The sequence below is a fragment of the Pezoporus occidentalis genome, unplaced genomic scaffold, assembly GCF_034315485.1.
Source record: "Pezoporus occidentalis ecotype Australia unplaced genomic scaffold, CSIRO_AGI_Poc_V1 ctg576, whole genome shotgun sequence".
Taxonomy (NCBI): Eukaryota; Metazoa; Chordata; class Aves; order Psittaciformes; family Psittacidae; genus Pezoporus; species Pezoporus occidentalis.
In genome coordinates, this window is record NW_026915917.1 from 18,060 (window position 1) to 38,790 (window position 20,731).

Consider the following 20,731-nt stretch of genomic DNA (forward strand, 5'->3'; position numbering starts at 1 on the left):
CTGCCCTGGTGCTGCTTGAGGCCGTTTCCTCTTGTCCCATCCCTTGGGAGCAGAGCCCAGCCCCATCCTGGCCCCATCCTCCTGGCAAGCAGTTGCAGGGAGCGATAGAATGCATCAGATTGAATAGAATAGAATAGAATAGAATAGAATAGAATAGAATAGAATAGAATAGAACTGAACTTGTGGCATATATGGTGATTCAATTTGCCAAAAGAGAATAGAAAAGAATCATTCAATTAAAATATATTATCTAGAAGGTGATCTGATATGTCTTATTAGAATAGACTAGATAGATTGTCTAATAATATGGGAGAATACAATGTAATACATCTTATTACAGGAGAATCTGATACATAATAATATAAAAGAATATAATTTAAGACAATATTATAGCTTATGTCAATAATAGAATAGACTAGAATGTAATATATCTGAATAGAATAGACAATATGCTATAATATAATGCAATTCAATGCATCTTCTTAGAGTAGAATAGGGTAAAATAGAATATGTACACCATCATATAATAATATGTTAGGATATCGTGTAATATGTCTTATTACATTATAATATAATATAATAAATATATATTGTTACGTAAGAATAGAATACAACATAACCGGGAATTACGTGCCCGACAAGGAGCCAGAGATGAGAACTACAGCTCCCAGCATGCACCGGGGCAACATGGCCGACAGGGAGCCATCAAGAACTACAGCTCCCAGCATGCACCGGGGCAACATGGCCGACAGGGATCCATCAAGAACTACGACTCCCAGCATGCACCGGGGCAACATGGCCGACGGATGTCTGTGCTGAACTATAACTCCCAGCGTGCACTGCGGCCAACGTGGCGACTACAACAGGCAACTTCCGGCATGCCCGCTGTGTGAAACAGCGCCCCCTTGTGCTTGGAGGTGTCCCATAGGGATGGGAGGCGGCTGGCAGAGAACAGCGCCCCCTTCGGGACTGGAGGAGCGCTAACCCCAGCCCGCGTGTGGGGGGGTGGAAGTGGAATGCCCCATAGCGAGGGGCACCCTCCCCCCAAATTATCCACTAAATAACCCTTAACCCCCCCCAAAAAAAACCAAAGACAACGGCCAAATCCCGGTTAATAAACGTTTTATTTGCATTTTACAAGATCATTCTTCTGACGCCGCGATTATTTTGCTGTTAAAGTGCTAAAAAAAGGGGCTTTTGCTTTGGTTTTTTGTTTGGTTTTTTTTTTTTTTTGTTTGTTTATTGCTGCATTTTTCGGTTTTGACCCTCAAACCAGAACTGTTCAACGAGATTTGGGGGGTTTTGGTTCTTTTTCTGTCTCTTTTCATCAAAGAAAGGCACAAATGCGTTAAAGGCAACGAAGGACGAGTGAAAATCTCATAAACCAACCCAAAACCAGCCCTTGGGCATGGAGGGGGGGGTGAAGAGTCAAAGCCTTTGGAGTTGTTTTCCTGCACCACCGGGTCACAGCTTGTCCTTTTCCCTCCCCGTTATCCGATATCCTGGTGCATCCCAACCATGGGAATCACGCGGCTCGGCCCCGCGGCTCCGTTCCAGGGTGCCTTTTCTTAAAGCTCCATTTCTTCAGCCCCCACCGAGCAAGAAAAAGAACCAAAAAAAAAACCCAAAATCCCATTTCCATGACCCAAAACACTGAAAATATCCGGTCAAACAAGGGGGAGGGGAGGAATAAGAGTTATATCAAAAATAGCCGGCACAGCTCTCAGCATTCCATGCACAAGCCGACATTCCGAGTGCGGGCGAAGCTCCCGCTTGGCTCTTTGTAGGGTTGGGATATGGGGTTACAGAAGGATGGGGAGCCCGAGCTACAAAACGTATCTACAGACCCATATGGGGCTCCCTATATACAACGGCCCCTACGTGCAGCCCGGCTGCTCCTTCCTCTTGGCCACCGTCAGCTCCACGCCGGGCACGCGGAAGCCACCCTTGGTCGCGCTGTCGGTGCTGGAGGACGATGACAACCGCGACTTCTTGGCGACGCCGGGCGCCTTGGGCAGCTCCTCGTCGCTGCCGGTCACCTCATAGGAGCCTTTGGTTTTGGAGCCGATGCCCCCGAACGTCCCGAATTTCATCCTGCCCGCTTTGCCTTTGTCACCGGCGTCCAGCTCCAGCGCTCCCAATGGCGGGGAATGGGCCGAGCGCTCGTCGCTGAATGACGACGATCGGTGCCGCGTCTTCCTGCTCTTGAACAAGGAGAACTTGGCCTTGGCCGACGGCGCCTCGGCCCCATCCAGCTCCCCTTCTGCTGAGCCCAAACTGCCCTTGGAGCTCTTCAGGTCCCCTCTGGACCCTGATGCCTCTGGGGAGCCCAGGGCCCCGCTGCTCTTCCCTTTCTGCTTGGAGAAGTTGAACTTGGGCATCTTGAGCTTGGATTTCTTCAGGCGGACGTCAGCATCTTCGAGCTCCAGCTCCGCGGCGCCGGCCTGGATGTGGGCATCGGGGAACTCCACATCCACCCCCATCTCCCTGCCCTTCACCTCCGGGTCAGAAAACACAAACTTGGGCATCCGCAGCTTGGGGAAGGAAACTTTGCCAACACTGGGCTCTGGGGCACCCGCGCTGACCCCGGGACCTCCCTTTGAGCCGCTGATGTGGAGCTTTGGCCCTTTCACGTTGACGTTCAACCCAGACCCCGATCCTTTCAGGGCAGACGCATCCATGGCCGGAGCATCCACGTGGATGCTAGCACTGGGCTCCTTGATACCCACATGAGGTGCTTCCACGCTGACTTTTGGAGCTCTGATCTCACCGGTGACATCCAGGTTTGGTCCTTTCAGCTTCAGGTCAGCATCTGGCAGGGAAACGTGAGGCCCTTTCACTTCCACGTTGGGTCCTTCCAGCCCAACGCCGGAGCCCTTCAGGCCTCCTTTCACCTGGGGACCTTCAAGGTTGATGCCAACATCAGCTCCATCCACACCGGGGCTGGAAAGCCCAAACTGGGGGAGCTTGAGGGATGGGAGCTTGATGGTGCCACCCAGGATCTCGAAGCCGGCGTCAGACGCGTCCACCGATGCTTTGGGGCATTGGACGTCCAAGTCTCCTTTCAACTTTGGTCCTTTCAGGTTCACATCCAGATCCGGGGCTGAAACATCCACTGAGGGCCCTCTGATATCGATGCCTGCGGTGCCCAGGTTGAGATTTGCCCCTGGGGCTTTTGCCTCCATGGAGCACTCGATGCCTCCCTTCAGGTCCGGTCCCTCCATCGTTGGGGACTTGAACTTGGGCAGCTTCAGTTTCCCTCCCAAGCCTCCCAGGTCAATTCCCGGCGCATCCAGGCTGACCTTGGGCCCTTCCAGGGAACTCGAAGCGTCCACATCTCCCTTTAGCTTTGGTCCTTTCAGGTTTGCATCAAACTCAGGGCCGGAGATTTGGGGCCCTTGGAGCTTCACATCCACCCCTCGGAGGCTGGCATCAGCCGAAGGGAGGCTCACGCTTCCTTCCATTGCTGGGACAGACAGATCCAGGTTCACATCCGGCATTCCCAGATCAAGACCCATTTTCCCCACCTTGGGCAACTTCAGTTTCCCTTCGGGACCTTCCAGTTCTGCTCCAGGAACATTAACCTCACCCTTTGGTCCTTTCACATTGAAGTCGACATCTGGCACCGACACAGAGGGAACCGCAACGTCAATGGAGGCTCCTTCCATTTTCAACCCCCCCGCTCCCATCTGCCCACTGGGAAGGTTGAACTTGGGCTTCTTCACGCTCACATCAGGAGCTTCAAGGTCCACATTGAGACTTGGACCTTTCAGGTCCCCTTTGAACGCTGGCACAGCCACGTCCAGCTCCGGCCCTTTGAGCTCCCCCTCAATCTTGGGGGCTGCCATGGAAGCGTCTCCTCGGAACCGATGAGATTTCAGGTCAAACTCCACATCGGGGAAGGAGATTTTCCCAAACATCGGCTTCTTCCCTTTGGGGGACTTCACCGTAACCTCCCCTTTGGCTGCTGCATCCAGACCAGATGCGGTCACATCCAGGTCGAGGTCTCCCCCGGCCGCGTTGACGTCGAACCCCCCCTTCTTGCCTTTGACTTTAGGGCCGCTCATGTGAAGTTTGGGCATCTTGAACTTGCTCTTCTTGCCCTTGCCTGCGAGGTTGATGTCCGGTGCCTCCACGTTCAGCTCTGCCTCGGGTAGATCCACATCGGCCCCTGGGCCCTTGACTTCTGCCTTTGGGCTCTTCATCCCGAACCCAAACTTTGACTTCTTCAACTTGGGGACCTTCACATTTGCCTCCAGGCCTTCAATGCTCAGGTCAGGACACTCAACATCAACCTCAGGGCCTTTGATCCCAAGCTCTGGACCTTTGATGTCAACGTCGGGACCTTTCAGGTTCCCTTCGAGCTTTGGGGTGGAGATGTCGAAGCCTCCCTTGGTCTTGTGGCCTTTCAAGTTCAAATCGATCTCCGGCATCGAGATCTTGGGAACGTTCATGTGCACTTCAGGCATCTTCAGTTTAGGGCCTTTCACTTTGCCCTCTGGACCTTCGATGCTCACATCCGGGACACTGATATCAACCTTGGGGCCTGAGAGATCCACCTCTGCCTTTGGCAGGTTCACATCTACATCAGGACCTTCTCCTTTCAGGCCAAACTTGGGCAGCTTCATTTTTGGCAGCTTCATTTTGCCGTCCAGGCCATCCCCGTTGACCTCCGGACCCTCAATATTTACTTTGGGGCCCTTGATGTCGATCTCAGGTCCCTTGAGACCTCCCTCAAGCTTTGGACCTTTCAGGTTGAGGTCGATGTCAGGAATGGAGATATGGGGAGCCTTGATGTGCATCTCGGGCATCTTGAACTTGGGGCCTTTCAGTTTCCCCTCCGGCCCCTCAATGTTCACATCAGGTGCCTCAATGTCCAACTTGGGGCCTTTGATGTCAACTTCTGGACACTGCAAATCCCCCTCCAGCTTTGGAGCAGAGACATCCACATCTCCCTTCACTTTGGGGCCCTTCAGGTTGAAGTCAACGTCGGGCATGGAGAACTTGGGGGCCTTGATGTGCATCTCAGGCATCTTGAACTTGGGTCCCTTCAGCTTCCCCTCGGGACCTTCAATGGCCACATCAGGAACCTCAACGTCGATTTTGGGGGCTTTCACATCGATCTGCGGGGCTTTCAAGTCACCTTCAAGCCTGGGGCCAGAGACATCCACCCCTCCCTTCAGCTGGGGGCCTTTGATGTTGAAGTCAACGTCAGGGAGGGAGACCTTGGGAGCCTTAATGTGCATTTCGGGCATGGTAAATTTGGGACCTTTGACTTTTCCATCCACACTGACATCAGGAGCCTCCACATCCAAGCTGGGGCCTGAGAGGTCAAGGTCTCCCTTGGGGAGGTTCACATCCACATCCACTCCCTCCCCTTTGAAGCCTGGCATGGAGAACTTGGGCATCTTGAACTTGGGCAGCTTGAATTTCCCCTCTGGACCTTCAACATCAACACTGGGGGCATCGATGTCTAATTTAGGGCCTCCAATGTTGACCTCTGGACCCTTCAGTTCACACTCGACTCCTGGCACAGACACGTCCACATCTCCTTTCACTTTGGGGCCCTTCAGATTCAAGTCAATGTCAGGCATGGAGATCTTGGGAGCCTTGATGTGCATCTCGGGCATCTTGAACTTGGGGCCTTTCAGTTTCCCCTCAGGACCTTCAATGTCCAACTCTGGACCTTCAATGTCCACCTTTGGGGCAGAAACATCCAGGCTTCCTGTGGGCAGGTTCACGTCCACCTCTGGACCTTCTGCTTTGAATCCCGGCATCCCGAACTTGGGCATCTTGAACTTGGGCATCTTGAACTTTCCTTCTGGGCCTTGAATGTTCACGTCTGGGGCCTCAATGTCCACTTTGGGGCCTTTGATGTCCACATCAGGAGCCTTCAGGTCACCCTCGAGCTTCGGGACAGACACATCCACATCTCCCTTTAGCTTGGGCCCCTTCAGGTTGAAGTCAACATCGGGCATGGAGAACTTGGGAGCCTTGATGTGCATCTCGGGCATCTTGAACTTGGGGCCCTTCAGCTTCCCCTCTGGGCCTTCCAGCTCTACATCGGGAAGGTCAACATTGACTTTGGGACCTTTGATGTCTATTTCTGGGCCTTTCAATTCACCTTCTACCTTGGGTAGAGACACGTCCACATCTCCCTTCACTTTGGGACCTTTCAGGTTCAAGTCAATGTCAGGCATGGAGATCTTGGGAGCCTTGATGTGCATCTCGGGCATCTTGAACTTGGGCCCTTTCAGCTTCCCCTCTGGACCTTCAATGTCCACACTTGGCATCTCAATATCTACCTTTGGGGCAGAAACATCAACATCTCCTTTTGGGAGGTTCACGTCCACCTCTGGACCTTCCGCTTTGAATCCCGGCATCCCAAACTTGGGCATCTTGAACTTGGGCATCTTGAACTTTCCTTCTGGGCCTTGAATGTTCACATCTGGGGCCTCAATGTCCACTTTGGGGCCCTTGATGTCCACATCAGGAGCATTCAGATCACCTTCAAGCTTGGGAAGTGAAACGTCCACATCTCCCTTTATCTTGGGCCCCTTAAGGTTGAAGTCAACATCAGGCATGGAGATCTTGGGTGCCTTGATGTGCATCTCAGGCATCTTGAACTTGGGGCCTTTCAGCTTCCCCTCGGGACCTTCCAGTTCAACATCAGGAAGGTCAACATTGACTTTGGGACCTCTGATATCCAGATCTGGACCTTTCAATTCACCTTCTACCTTGGGTAGTGACACGTCCACATCTCCCTTCACTTTGGGCCCCTTCAGGTTCAGGTCAATGTCAGGCATGGAGATCTTGGGAGCCTTGATGTGCATGTCAGGCATCTTGAACTTGGGGCCCTTCAGCTTCCCCTCTGGACCTTCCAGCTCAACATCAGGAAGGTCAACGTCCAGTTTAGGGCCTTTGATGTCAATATCTGGACCTTTCAAATCACCCTCCAGCTTTGGCACAGACACATCCACATCCCCCTTCACTTTGGGACCTTTCAGGTTCAGGTCAAAGTCCGGCATGGAGATCTTGGGGGCTTTGAAATGCATCTCGGGCATCTTGAACTTGGGACCCTTCAATTTCCCTTCTGGGCCCTCTATTTGAACATCTGGGGCACCAATGTCCAGCTCAGGACCTTTAACATCCACTTTGGGGCCTTTCAGGTCACCTTCCACGCACGGCACAGACACATCCACATCCCCCTTCACTTTTGGGCCTTTCAGGTTCAGGTCAAAGTCCGGCATCGAGATCTTGGGGGCCTTAAAATGCATCTCAGGCATCTTCAGTTTGGGGCCTTTCAGTTTTCCTTCTGGTCCTTCAATGTCCACATCAGGAACATCTATGTCCACTTTGGGGCCTTTGATATCCAGTTCCGGACCTTTCAATTCACCTTCTACCTTGGGGAGAGACACGTCCACATCTCCCTTCACTTTGGGGCCCTTCAGGTTCAAGTCAATGTCAGGCATGGAGATCTTGGGAGCCTTGATGTGCATCTCGGGCATCTTGAACTTGGGGCCTTTCAGTTTCCCCTCAGGACCTTCAATGTCCAACTCTGGACCTTCAATGTCCACCTTTGGAGCAGAAACATCCAGGCTTCCTGTGGGCAGGTTCACGTCCACCTCTGGACCTTCCGCTTTGAACCCCGGCATCCCGAACTTGGGCATCTTGAACTTGGGCATCTTGAACTTTCCTTCTGGGCCTTGAACGTCCACATCTGGCACCTCAATGTCAACCTTGGGGCCCCCAATACTGATGTCAGGAGCCTTCAGGTCACCCTCGAGCTTTGGAGCAGAAATATCTACGTCTCCTTTCAGGCTTGGACCTTTGAGGTTGAAGTCAACATCAGGCATGGAGATCTTGGGTGCCTTGATGTGCATCTCGGGCATCTTGAACTTGGGACCTTTCAGTTTTCCTTCAACATCCAGCTCGGGAGCATCAGTGTCAACCTTTGGTCCCTGGATGTTAACGTCTGGAACACTCAAGTCCCCTTCCATTTTTGGCACGGAAAGGTCGATGTCTACCCCTCCTTTGGACTTGGGACCTTTCAAATTCAAGTCCAAATCTGGCATGGAAATATGGGGACCTTTGATGTTCATTTCAGGCATTTTAAACTTGGGGCCTTTCAATTTGCCTTTGGGACCTTCAATGTCAAGGTCAGGAACCTCGACATCCACTTTGGGTCCTTTCACAGTCACATCTGAGCCTTTCAGATCCACTTGAGGAAGAGACACATCCACATCTCCCTTCACTTTGGGACCTTTCAGGTTCAGGTCAATGTCAGGCATGGAGATCTTGGGTGCTTTGATGTTCAATTCTGGCATCTTCAAGTGGGGGCCCTTCAGCTTCCCCTCTGGACCTTCTATCTCCAAGCCAGCACCTTCCATATCCAGCTTGGGACCTGAAACATCCAGCTCTGCTTTGGGAATGCTGAGGTCCACCTCCGGCCCCTCTGCTTTAAACCCTGACACCCCAAACTTGGGCATCTTGAACTTGGGCATCTTGAGTTTTCCCTCTGGTCCATGAACATCCACATCAGGTGCCTCGATGTTGACTTTGGGGCCTTTGATGTCCAAATCAGGCCCTTTCAGTTCCCCTTCCAACTTGGGGCTGGAAACATCCAAGTCTCCTTTCACTTTATGCCCTTTTAGGTTGAGCTCCACATCTGGCATCGAGACTTTGGGTGAGGAAATGGTCAGAAAAGGCATTTTGAACTTGGAGCCCTTTGATTTTGCCTGAATATCCACCTCTGGAGCAGCAACATCAACTTTCGGGCCGGACAGCTCAACCTCAGGTTTCTTCACTTTCAGGTCCACCTCAGGGCTTTGCACTTTGGGGCCAGAAAAGCCAAATTTGGGGAGTTTAAACCTGGATTTTTTCCCTTTTCCTTCAAGATCAAGCTTTGGTCCCTCAACCTCAACCTCTGGCCCTTTGATGTCCAGCTTGGGACTCTTCAGCTCAGCTTCTACTTTGGGAATAGAAGGATCAATGTCCCCTTTCACTTTGGGACCTTTCAGATGTAAGTCAATGTCGGGCATGGAGATTTTGGGAACATTGAAGCCAATCTCAGGCTTCTTCAATTTAGGGCCCTTCAGTTTCCCTTCTGGCCCTTCAATGTCCAGGTCAGGAACAGAAACATCAACCTTGGGACCCGAAATAGCAACATCGGCCTCAGGAAGGTTGACATCAAGATCTGGGCCTTCTCCTTTCAACCCAGACAACCCAAACTTGGGCATCTTGAACTTGGGCATCTTAATTTTACCTTCAGGGCCATGAATGTCCACGTCTGGGGCCTCAATGTCCACTTTGGGGCCTTTGATGTCCACATCAGGAGCCTTCAGGTCACCCTCGAGCTTTGGGAGAGACACGTCCACATCTCCCTTAACTTTGGGCCCCTTGAGGTTGAAGTCAACGTCGGGCATGGAGAACTTGGGAGCCTTGATGTGCATCTCGGGCATCTTGAACTTCGGGCCTTTCAACTTCCCCTCTGGGCCTTCCAGTTCAACATCAGGAAGGTCAACATTGACTTTGGGACCTTTGATATCCAGTTCTGGACCTTTCAATTCACCTTCTACCTTGGGAAGAGACACGTCCACATCTCCCTTCAGCTTAGGGCCCTTCAGATTGAAGTCCACATCAGGCATGGAGATCTTGGGAGCCTTGATGTGCATCTCGGGCATCTTGAACTTGGGGCCTTTCAGTTTCCCGTCAGGACCCTCAATGTCCACCTCTGGACCTTCAATGTCCACATTTGGAGCAGAAACATCCAGGCTTCCTGTGGGCAGGTTCACGTCCACCTCTGGACCTTCCGCTTTGAATCCCGGCATCCCGAACTTGGGCATCTTGAACTTGGGCATCTTGAACTTCCCTTCTGGCCCTTGAATGTTCATGTCTGGGGCCTCAATGTCCACTTTGGGGCCTTTGATGTCTACATCAGGAGCATTCAGGTCACCCTCGAGCTTTGGAACAGACACATCCACATCTCCCTTTAGCTTGGGCCCCTTCAGATTGAAGTCAACATCAGGCATGGAGATTTTGGGAGCCTTGATGTGCATCTCGGGCATCTTGAACTTGGGGCCTTTCAGCTTCCCCTCGGGACCTTCCAGTTCTACATCAGGAAGGTCAATATCGACTTTGGGAGCTTGGATATCTATTTCAGGGCCCTTTAAGTCACCTTCCAACTTGGGAAGAGACACGTCCACATCTCCCTTCACTTTGGGGCCCTTCAGATTCAAGTCAATGTCAGGCATGGAGATCTTGGGAGCCTTGATGTGCATCTCGGGCATCTTGAACTTGGGGCCCTTCAGCTTCCCCTCAGGACCCTCAATGTCCGCCTCTGGACCTTCAAGGTCCACCTTTGGAGCAGAAACATCCAGGCTTCCTGTGGGCAGGTTCACGTCCACCTCTGGACCTTCCGCTTTGAAACCCGGCATCCCGAACTTGGGCATCTTGAACTTGGGCATCTTGAACTTCCCTTCTGGCCCTTGAATGTTCACGTCTGGGGCCTCAATGTCCACTTTGGGGCCCTTAATGTCCACATCAGGAGCCTTCAGGTCACCCTCGAGCTTTGGAACAGACACATCCACATCTCCCTTTAGCTTGGGCCCCTTCAGGTTGAAGTCAACATCGGGCATGGAGAATTTCGGTGCCTTGATGTGCATCTCGGGCATCTTGAACTTGGGGCCCTTCAGCTTCCCCTCAGGACCTTCCAGCTCTACATCGGGAAGGTCAACATCAACTTTGGGACCTTGGATGTCTATTTCTGGGCCTTTCAATTCACCTTCTACCTTGGGAAGAGACACGTCCACATCTCCCTTCACTTTGGGACCTTTCAGGTTCAAGTCAATGTCAGGCATGGAGATCTTGGGAGCCTTAATGTGCATCTCAGGCATCTTGAACTTGGGCCCTTTCAGCTTCCCCTCTGGACCTTCAATGTCCACACTTGGCATCTCAATATCTACCTTTGGGCCAGAAACATCAATATCTCCCTTTGGGAGGTTCACGTCCACCTCTGGACCTTCCGCTTTGAAGCCCGGCATCCCGAACTTGGGCATCTTGAACTTGGGCATCTTGAACTTTCCTTCTGGGCCTTGAATGTTCACGTCTGGGGCCTCAATGTCCACTTTGGGGCCCTTAATGTCCACATCAGGAGCATTCAGGTCACCCTCGAACTTTGGGACAGACACATCCACATCTCCCTTTAGCTTGGGCCCCTTCAGGTTGAAGTCAACATCAGGCATGGAGATCTTGGGTGCCTTGATGTGCATCTCCGGCATCTTCAACTTGGGGCCCTTCAGCTTCCCCTCTGGGCCTTCCAGTTCAACATCGGGAAGGTCAACATTGACTTTGGGACCTTTGATGTCTATTTCTGGGCCTTTCAATTCACCCTCGACCTTGGGAAGAGACACGTCCACATCTCCCTTCACTTTGGGACCTTTCAGGTTCAAGTCAATGTCAGGCATGGAGATCTTGGGAGCCTTAATGTGCATCTCAGGCATCTTGAACTTGGGGCCCTTCAGCTTCCCCTCTGGACCTTCAATGTCCACACTTGGCATCTCAACATCCACCTTTGGAGCAGAAACATCAAATTCTCCCTTTGGGAGGTTCACGTCCACCTCTGGACCTTCCGCTTTGAAGCCCGGCATCCCGAACTTGGGCATCTTGAACTTGGGCATCTTGAACTTTCCTTCTGGCCCTTGAATGTTCACATCTGGGGCCTCAATGTCCACTTTGGGGCCCTTGATATCAACATCGGGACATTTTAGGTCACCCTCGAGCTTTGGAACAGACACATCCACATCTCCCTTTAGCTTGGGCCCCTTCAGGTTGAAGTCAACATCAGGCATGGAGATCTTGGGTGCCTTGATGTGCATCTCAGGCATCTTGAACTTGGGACCTTTCAGCTTCCCCTCGGGACATTCTAGTTCAACATCAGGAAGGTCAACATTGACTTTGGGACCTTTGACATCCAGTTCTGGGCCTTTCAAGTCACCCTCGACCTTGGGTAGTGACACGTCCACATCTCCCTTCACTTTGGGGCCCTTCAGGTTCAGGTCAATGTCAGGCATGGAGATCTTGGGAGCCTTGATGTGCATCTCGGGCATCTTGAACTTGGGGCCTTTTAGTTTCCCTTCAGGACCTTCCAGTTCAACATCAGGAAGGTCAACGTCCAGTTTAGGGCCTTTGATGTCAATATCTGGACCTTTCAAATCACCCTCCAGCTTTGGCACAGACACATCCACGTCCCCCTTCACTTTGGGACCTTTCAGGTTCAGGTCAAAGTCTGGCATTGAAATCTTGGGGGCTTTGAAATGCATTTCTGGCATCTTGAACTTGGGACCCTTCAGCTTCCCCTCTGGGACCTCAATATCCACATCAGGTGCTTCTATGTCCAGTTTGGGTCCTTTGATATCCACATCGGGGCCTTTCAGGTCACCCTCCAGTTTGGGGGCAGAAACATCCAGGTCTCCCTTTAGCTTGGGACCTTTGAGGTTGAGGTCGATGTCAGGCATGGAGATCCTGGGGGTCTTGAAGTGCATCTCAGGCATCCTGAACTTGGGGCCTTTAATTTTTGCTTCTGGACACTCGAGGTCAATGTCAGGAACGTTCACATCCAGTTTAGGGCCTTTGATGTCAATATCTGGACCTTGCAAATCACCCTCCAGCTTTGGCACGGACACGTCCACGTCCCCCTTCACTTTGGGACCTTTCAGGTTCAGGTCAAAGTCCGGCATCGAGATCTTGGGAGCCTTAATGTGCATCTCGGGCATCTTGAACTTGGGACCCTTCAGCTTCCCCTCGGGACACTCAATGTCAAGGTCAGGCACATCTATGTCCACTTGGGGCCCCTTAAGTTCCAGATCTGGCCCTTTGATGTCCCCCTCAATTTTGGGAGCAGAAACATCCAGTTCACCCTTCACTTTGGGACCTTTCAAGTTGAGGTCTACATCAGGCATTGAAAATTTGGGAGCCTTGATGTGCATCTCGGGCATCTTTATCTTGGGCCCTTTCCATTTTCCCTCAGGACCTTCAATATCAAGATCAGGAACATCCACATCCAACTTCGGACCTTTAATACTCACATCAGGTCCCTTCAATTCACCTTCAAGTGGTGGTACAGAAACATCAGCACCACCCTTCACCTTGGGGCCCTTCAGGTTCAAGTCAATGTCAGGCATGGAGATCTTGGGAGCCTTGATGTGCATCTCAGGCATCTTGAACTTGGGCCCTTTCAGCTTCCCCTCTGGACATTCAATGTCCACACTTGGCATCTCAACATCCACCTTTGGGCCGGAAACATCAACATCTCCTTTTGGCAGGTTCACGTCCACCTCTGGACCTTCCGCTTTGAATCCCGGCATCCCGAACTTGGGCATCTTGAACTTGGGCATCTTGAACTTTCCTTCTGGGCCATGAACGTTGACATCGGGACCCTCAATGTCCACTTTGGGGCCTTTGATGTCAATATCAGGAGCCTTCAGGTCACCTTCAAGCTTTGGAAGAGAAACATCAACATCTCCCTTCACTTTGGGGCCCTTCAGGTTCAAGTCAATGTCAGGCATGGAGATCTTGGGAGCCTTGATGTGCATCTCGGGCATCTTAAACTTGGGGCCTTTCAGTTTCCCTTCCGGACCTTCAATGTCCACCTCTGGACATTCAATGTCCACCTTTGGAGCAGAAACATCCAGGCTTCCTGTGGGCAGGTTCACGTCAACCTCTGGACCTTCCGCTTTGAATCCTGGCATCCCGAACTTGGGCATCTTGAACTTGGGCATCTTGAACTTTCCTTCTGGCCCTTGAATGTTCACGTCTGGGGCCTCAATGTCCACTTTGGGGCCCTTAATGTCCACATCAGGAGCATTCAGGTCACCCTCGAGCTTTGGGACAGACACATCCACATCTCCCTTTAGCTTGGGCCCCTTCAGATTGAAGTCAACATCAGGCATGGAGATTTTGGGAGCCTTGATGTGCATCTCGGGCATCTTGAACTTGGGGCCCTTCAGCTTCCCCTCGGGGCCTTCCAGCTCTACATCAGGAAGGTCAACATCGACTTTGGGACCTTTGATATCCAATTCTGGGCCTTTCAATTCACCTTCTACCTTGGGTAGAGACACGTCCACATCTCCCTTCACTTTGGGCCCCTTCAGGTTCAGGTCAATGTCAGGCATGGAGATCTTGGGAGCCTTGATGTGCATCTCGGGCATCTTGAACTTGGGGCCTTTTACTTTCCCCTCAGGACCTTCAATGTCCACCTCTGGACCCTCAATGTCCACCTTTGGAGCAGAAACATCCAGGCTTCCTGTGGGCAGGTTCACATCCACCTCTGGACCTTCCGCTTTGAAACCCGGCATCCCGAACTTGGGCATCTTGAACTTGGGCATCTTGAACTTTCCTTCTGGGCCTTGAATGTTCACATCTGGGGCCTCAATGTCCACTTTGGGGCCCTTGATGTCAACATCGGGACATTTTATGTCACCCTCGAGCTTTGGAACAGACACATCCACATCACCCTTCACTTTGGGCCCCTTCAGATTGAAGTCAACATCAGGCATGGAGAACTTGGGAGCCTTGATGTGCATCTCGGGCATCTTGAACTTAGGACCTTTCAGCTTCCCCTCGGGACCTTCCAGTTCAACATCAGGAAGGTCAACATCAACTTTGGGACCTTGGATGTCTATTTCTGGGCCTTTCAATTCACCTTCTACCTTGGGAAGAGACACGTCCACATCTCCCTTCACTTTGGGACCTTTCAGGTTCAAGTCAATGTCAGGCATGGAGATCTTGGGAGCCTTGATGTGCATCTCAGGCATCTTGAACTTGGGGCCTTTCAGTTTCCCCTCTGGACCTTCAATGTCCACACTTGGCATCTCAATATCTACCTTTGGGGCAGAAACATCAACATCTCCTTTTGGCAGGTTCACGTCCACCTCTGGACCTTCCGCTTTGAATCCCGGCATCCCGAACTTGGGCATCTTGAACTTGGGCATCTTGAACTTCCCTTCTGGGCCTTGAATGTTCACGTCTGGGGCCTCAATATCCACTTTGGGGCCCTTGATGTCCACGTCGGGAGCCTTCAGGTCACCTTCAAGCTTGGGAGCTGAGACTTCGATGTCCCCTTTCATGCTGGGTCCTTTCAGGTTGAAGTCAACGTCAGGCATGGAGATCTTTGGAGCCTTGATGTGCATCTCGGGCATCTTGAACTTGGGGCCCTTCAGCTTCCCCTCAGGACACTCCAGATCAATGTTGGGTGCCTCAACATCGACTTTCGGCCCCTTGATGTCTACGTCTGGACCTTTCAATTCACCTTCTAGCTTCGGAGCTGCGACATCCATCTCTCCTTTCACCTTCGGTCCCTTCAGGTTCAAATCTACGTCGGGCATGGAGATTTTGGGGGTCTTGATATTCAGCTTCGGCATCCTGAACTTGGGGCCTTTCCATTTACCTTCTGCTCCTCCAACATCCAGCTCTGGCCCTTCAAGATCTACCTCTGGTCCCGAAACTTCTATCTCTCCTTTTGGCACATTGATGTCCACATCAGGTCCCTCAATCTTCGGACCAGACACATGGAATTGAGGCAGTTTCATTTTGGGCATCTTCAGTTTGGCTTCTGGACCTTCCAGGTTGACATCTGGCACCTCCACATCTACTTTGGGCCCCTTGATGGTAACACCAGGTTCTTTCAAGTCACCTTCTACCTTTGGAAGAGAAACGTCCACCTCTCCTTTCACTTTGTGCCCCTTCAAGTTCAAATCCACATCGGGCATCGAGATCTTCGGCGTCTTGATATTGAGCTTGGGCATCTTGAATTTGGGGCCTTTTATTTTCCCTTCTGGGCATTCCAAGTCCACCTCGGGCATCTCAACATCCACTTTGGGACCTTCCATGCCTATTTTGGGGCCTTTCAAGCTGAGATCTACATCTGGCGTGGACAATTTGGGGGTCTGGATGTTCAGTTCGGGCATTTTCAGTGCGAGACCTTTCCCTTCTGGCCCTTTGATGTCCACATTGGGCACATCAATGTCAACCCTGGGACCAGAAATGTCCACCTCGCCCTTGGGAAGGGTCACAGCCACATCGGGGACCTCTCCCTTCACCCCAAACTTGGGCATCTTCAGCTTGGGCATCTTCAGTTTGCCTTCAGGACCATGAATGTCCACATCTGGGGCTTCAATGTCAACCTTGGGGCCTTTGATGTCGAGCCCAGGGGCTTTGAGCTCCCCTTCCAGTTTAGGGGCAGAAACATCGAGGTCTCCCTTCACTTTGGGCCCTTTCAGGTTCAGGTCGATGTCAGGCATGGAGATCTGGGGGGTCTTGAAGCTCACGTCCGGCATCTTCACCTTGGGGCCTTTCAGTTTCCCTTCTGGCCCTTTGATGTCCACACTGGGCACATCAACATCAAAGCCAGGGCCAGAGATGTCCACTTTACCCTTTGGGAGCATCACATCAACGTCGGGGGCCTCTCCCTTCACCCCAAACTTGGGCATCTTCAGCTTGGGCATCTTCAGTTTGCCTTCAGGACCATGAATGTCCACATCGGGGGCTTCAATGTCAACCTCGGGGCCCTTGAGCTCTAGTTCTGGACCCTTCAGATCAGCTCTTACTGTGGGGATGGAGACCTCCACACCACCCTTCACCTTGGGGCCCTTCAGGTTCAGGTCAACGTCTGGCACCGAGACCTTTGGGGCTGTGATGAGCATCTCGGGCATCTTCACCTCGGGGCCCTTCAGTTTTCCTTCTAGCCCTTTGATGTCCACATTGGGCACATCAACGTCAACCCTGGGACCAGAGACGTCCACCTCTCCCTTGGGAAGGGTCACAGCCACATCGGGGACCTCTCCCTTCACCCCAAACTTGGGCATCTTCAGCTTGGGCATCTTCAGTTTGCCTTCAGGACCGTGAACGTCCACATCTGGGGCTTCAATGTCAACCTTGGGGCCTTTGATGTCGAGCCCAGGGGCTTTGAGCTCCCCTTCCAGTTTAGGGGCTGAAACATCGTGGTCTCCTTTCACTTTGGGCCCTTTCAGGTTGAGGTCGATGTCAGGCATGGAGATATGGGGGGTCTTCACGTGCACCTCCGGCATCGCGACTTTGGGGCCTTTAACGTTGACATCAGGAATGGCCATTCCCACCTTGGGGCCGCCGATGTCGAGCTGGGGTCCTTTCAAGTCAGCACCCAGCTTTGGGACAGCAACATCCAGGTCTCCTTTGAGCTTAGGGCCCTTCCCATGGAGGTCCAGCTCTGGTGCGGATACACCAGGGCCTTTCAGGAGCCCCTCTGGGCTTTCAAACTCAACACCAGGAGCCTTCACGTCCACCTTGAGACCCTTGGGGCCGAGTCCTTTGACTTCTCCTTCCACCCTGGGCACGGTGACACCGGCATCGCCCTTTGCGTGGGGGCCTTTCAGCTGCAGGTTCACATCCGAGAGGGAGATCTGAGGAGTTTCCACCTTCTTGAACTTGGGGCCTTTCCATTCCCCTTCCATGGCCACGTCGGGAATGCAGACATCAGCCTCAGGTGCCGCTGGTCCCACCGTCGGGAGCGCCGCTTCCACAGCAGCACCTTTGGGAAGGCTCACGGTTGGCATCCGGAGCTTCCCTTTGGCACCGGGAATGTCCACATGGGCTGCTGGGAGCTCCACACCGGGGACTTTCACTGCTCCCTTCAGCCCCACATCCACCTGCGGGGATGGGATTTCAATGGAGGGAGCTGGGATTTCAACGGAGGGAGCTGGGATTTCAGGTCCTGTGACTTGGATGGATGAGGAGGGGACGTCCATGAATGGAGCCGATGGTGCCGGAGCATCGGAGCCCAAGACCGGGAACCCGAATTTGGGCATTTTCAACACAGGAATCTGGATTTTTCCCACGTCCAGAGCTGGGCTTTCCATGGCTGGGAAGGAAACTTCCACACCGGGAGCTTGGATCCCCCCCTGCACACAAGGGGCAGCAGCAGCATTTGAGAGCATCCCCCCCGGCAGCTCCCCTTGAGCATCCACACTGGAACCGAGGCCTTTCCCATCCAACCGGGGCCCCTTGACGTGGAAACCCGCATCCAGGGATCCCGTTTGTCCAATGGGGATGGAGCCGCCCGGGGACCCCACTGACAGCGAGCCGGAGCCGTCATATCCCGGCACCTCCACCACAATAGGGCTTCCAGTTTCCCCACCGGGAGCATCCATCGATCCCGACACCGTTATCCCGGCTTTTCCCAGTTTTGGGGCACAAGGTCCGGCCGCCGGGCCTGGAGCATCCATGATGACTTTCCCTGGATCAACGTTGGTTTCCATGCCATGGCTGAGCTCCTGGGTCGGGATGCGGACCTTGAAGTCTGTTCCGACGACGTCGACGCCTTTGGCCCCGTCGTGGCGGGTGACATCGACGGTGTAGGCTGTCACCCTCTTGGTGACGGTGATGGTGCTGCTCTGCACCCCAGCACCTTCCACCTCCAGCACCTCCTCCGACTTGAGCCGCGGCTTGATCTTCGTGGTGTAGATCCTCCTGTATTCCTCATCATCTCCACTCTGGAAGCCAAGAGACCTTCATCAGCACCACGACTCTTCCTCTTCCTCCTCCTCCTCCTCCTCCCAGCCCCATCGCCCATCACTCACCAGCACAACCTCAGGGCTGCTGCCCCCCATGAACACGTCGTGGGGCCAAGTCTGTCCCGGCCCTGGGGACTTGTCCCCTCGGCGCTGCAGGCGCAAGCCCACCGTGTGGTGCCCCATGGTGGTGAGGAGCTGGGCCACCTCCCCCGACTGCAGGTTGTCAAAGTAGACCGTGGCGCTCACGATCTGGTCCCCTGCGTGGGGCGAGCAGAGGGAGAGGGGTCAGGGAGGTGGGGAGCGACCGTGAGTGAGCTATGGGGTGGTGGAGCGAGGAGGGGGTGGGAAATGGGGTGATGGAGAGAGGAGGGGGTGGGAAATGGGGTGATGGAGAGAGGAGGGGGTGGGAAATGGGGTGATGGAGAGAGGAGGGGGTGGGAAATGGGGTGATGGAGAGAGGAGGGGCAGGGAAATGGGGTGATGGAGAGAGGAGGGGGAGGGAAATGGGGTGAGGGAGAGAGGAGGGGGTGGGAAATGGGGTGAGGGAGAGAGGAGGGGGTGGGAAATGGGGTTTGGGTCCATCCCTAGTTTTATAATTGCATCTCATTCTGATTCCCAGAGGTGTAAGGAAGAGCAGAGTCAGGACTTTGGACCTTGGACCTAGTACGCTTACACTGAAAATATGCAAGTTACAGAAAAAGGAAATGATTGCAACAAAGAACAAGTGATTGAGTACTACTGTGTAACTTATTTATCTTGACTCACATTTTTTATAAGTATGCATCTGTTTACACTCTTTAAGAGGAAGATCAAAGTTCACAGAGGCTTTTTACAGAGCCATTTTACTACCCTGGGAAAAAAATTATCTTTTTTTTTTTTAATTTTTTTTTTTTAAGAAAACATGGCTTATTATATCCCTTAAATGAAAAAAAACCAAATCTGTCTCTCTCTCCACTTTTGCGTGCAAGATGGATGGTACTTAGTAAAAGGTATTCTGTCTCAAAATTTCTCTTAGAGCACTAATTCATCCTGAAATCAACCCTCTGAGTTTTTCTGCATTAAAATTCATTAGGATGTTTGCAGAGATGATATTCTGCTGTGTCAATTTTGGTCCTGTGGATTAAAGGGTTAATCACATTTCTGTTGTCCTTCAACTTTATTGATTCTGCTGGAAACCATAGACTAGGATAAAATGTGCTATTTTCCGTTTATTCAGTGTGTCAATATTAGCTGAGGAACCTTGGGAAGTTGTCAGAGGCAAGAATTCTATAAACTGCAATAGCTTGCTACAGAAGACATTTTATTTATTTTAACTTCTCCACCTCCATTCCTCTTTGGCATTCAATATGCATATAAAGTGTTGCTGCTATATTCCAGTTTAGTTTAGATTTCTTTGGTTTTATATGTAATTGTTCTGTTACATTTCCGTAGTATGTCAAAGCAAAATCAAGCTTGCTGTAACTCTTCAGGTGTTACACATCTCTGCTTTTTTTTTTTCAGGTTAAATATAAGAAAGCAGTTCTTTACTGTGAGGATGGTGAGGCACTGGAATGGGTTGCTCAGGGAAGTTGTGAATGCTCCATCCCTGGTGGTGTTCAAGTCTGGGTTGGACAGAGAACTTGGCAACATGGTCTAGTGTGAGATGTCCCTGCCCATGGCAGAGGGGTTGGAATCGATGATCTTAAGGTCCTTTCCAACCCTAACTGTTCTATGATTCTGTGAAGTATTTCAGTATAGGATTCCAGATTTTACTCCTATGAATTTTTAGTGGAAGAGTCTAGGAAATATTGCTGGAAAAGGATGGGAAATTTTTCAGATGAGAGTCTATTTATTAGATGATAAAAGTCATTTTCATTCATATTTGCTCTCTTTATTCCTCGTTGCATGGTAATTGCTTAAGCTTCTGATTCAACAGGAGGTAATAGAAGGACATATCTCCTGAAAATACCCATGGTTTGTTGCAAAGATAGTGTTTGGTAAAAATTATTATAATTTTTCAAGTAGGAGAAGGAACTGAGCCAGATGTAAAAAGCAGAGCCCAGAGATAATTCCACCTGTGTGGACCTTTGGAAAATCAAACTCACCTTCTGCAAAGAAATTTGCAAATCCTGGAAGTTTCAGCTGCGAACCATGCTTTGTGTTGCAATAAGATGGCCTTCAATGACATGTACAGAACAGAGTTCTCC

At 51.8% G+C, this 20,731-nt stretch overlaps 1 protein-coding gene across 1 annotated transcript; it reads right to left on the reverse strand.

Annotated features, from left to right (window-relative positions):
• Nucleotides 1–1,227: 1,227 nt before the first annotated feature.
• PRX (periaxin) lies at nt 1,228–18,802 on the reverse strand (the record flags this gene model as incomplete). The annotated part of the gene is made up of 2 exons (XM_062638617.1): nt 1,228–18,524; nt 18,612–18,802. Coding segments are annotated over 2 exons (16,838 nt in total), but the record flags the coding sequence as incomplete, so codon positions are not given.
• Nucleotides 18,803–20,731: the final 1,929 nt, after the last annotated feature.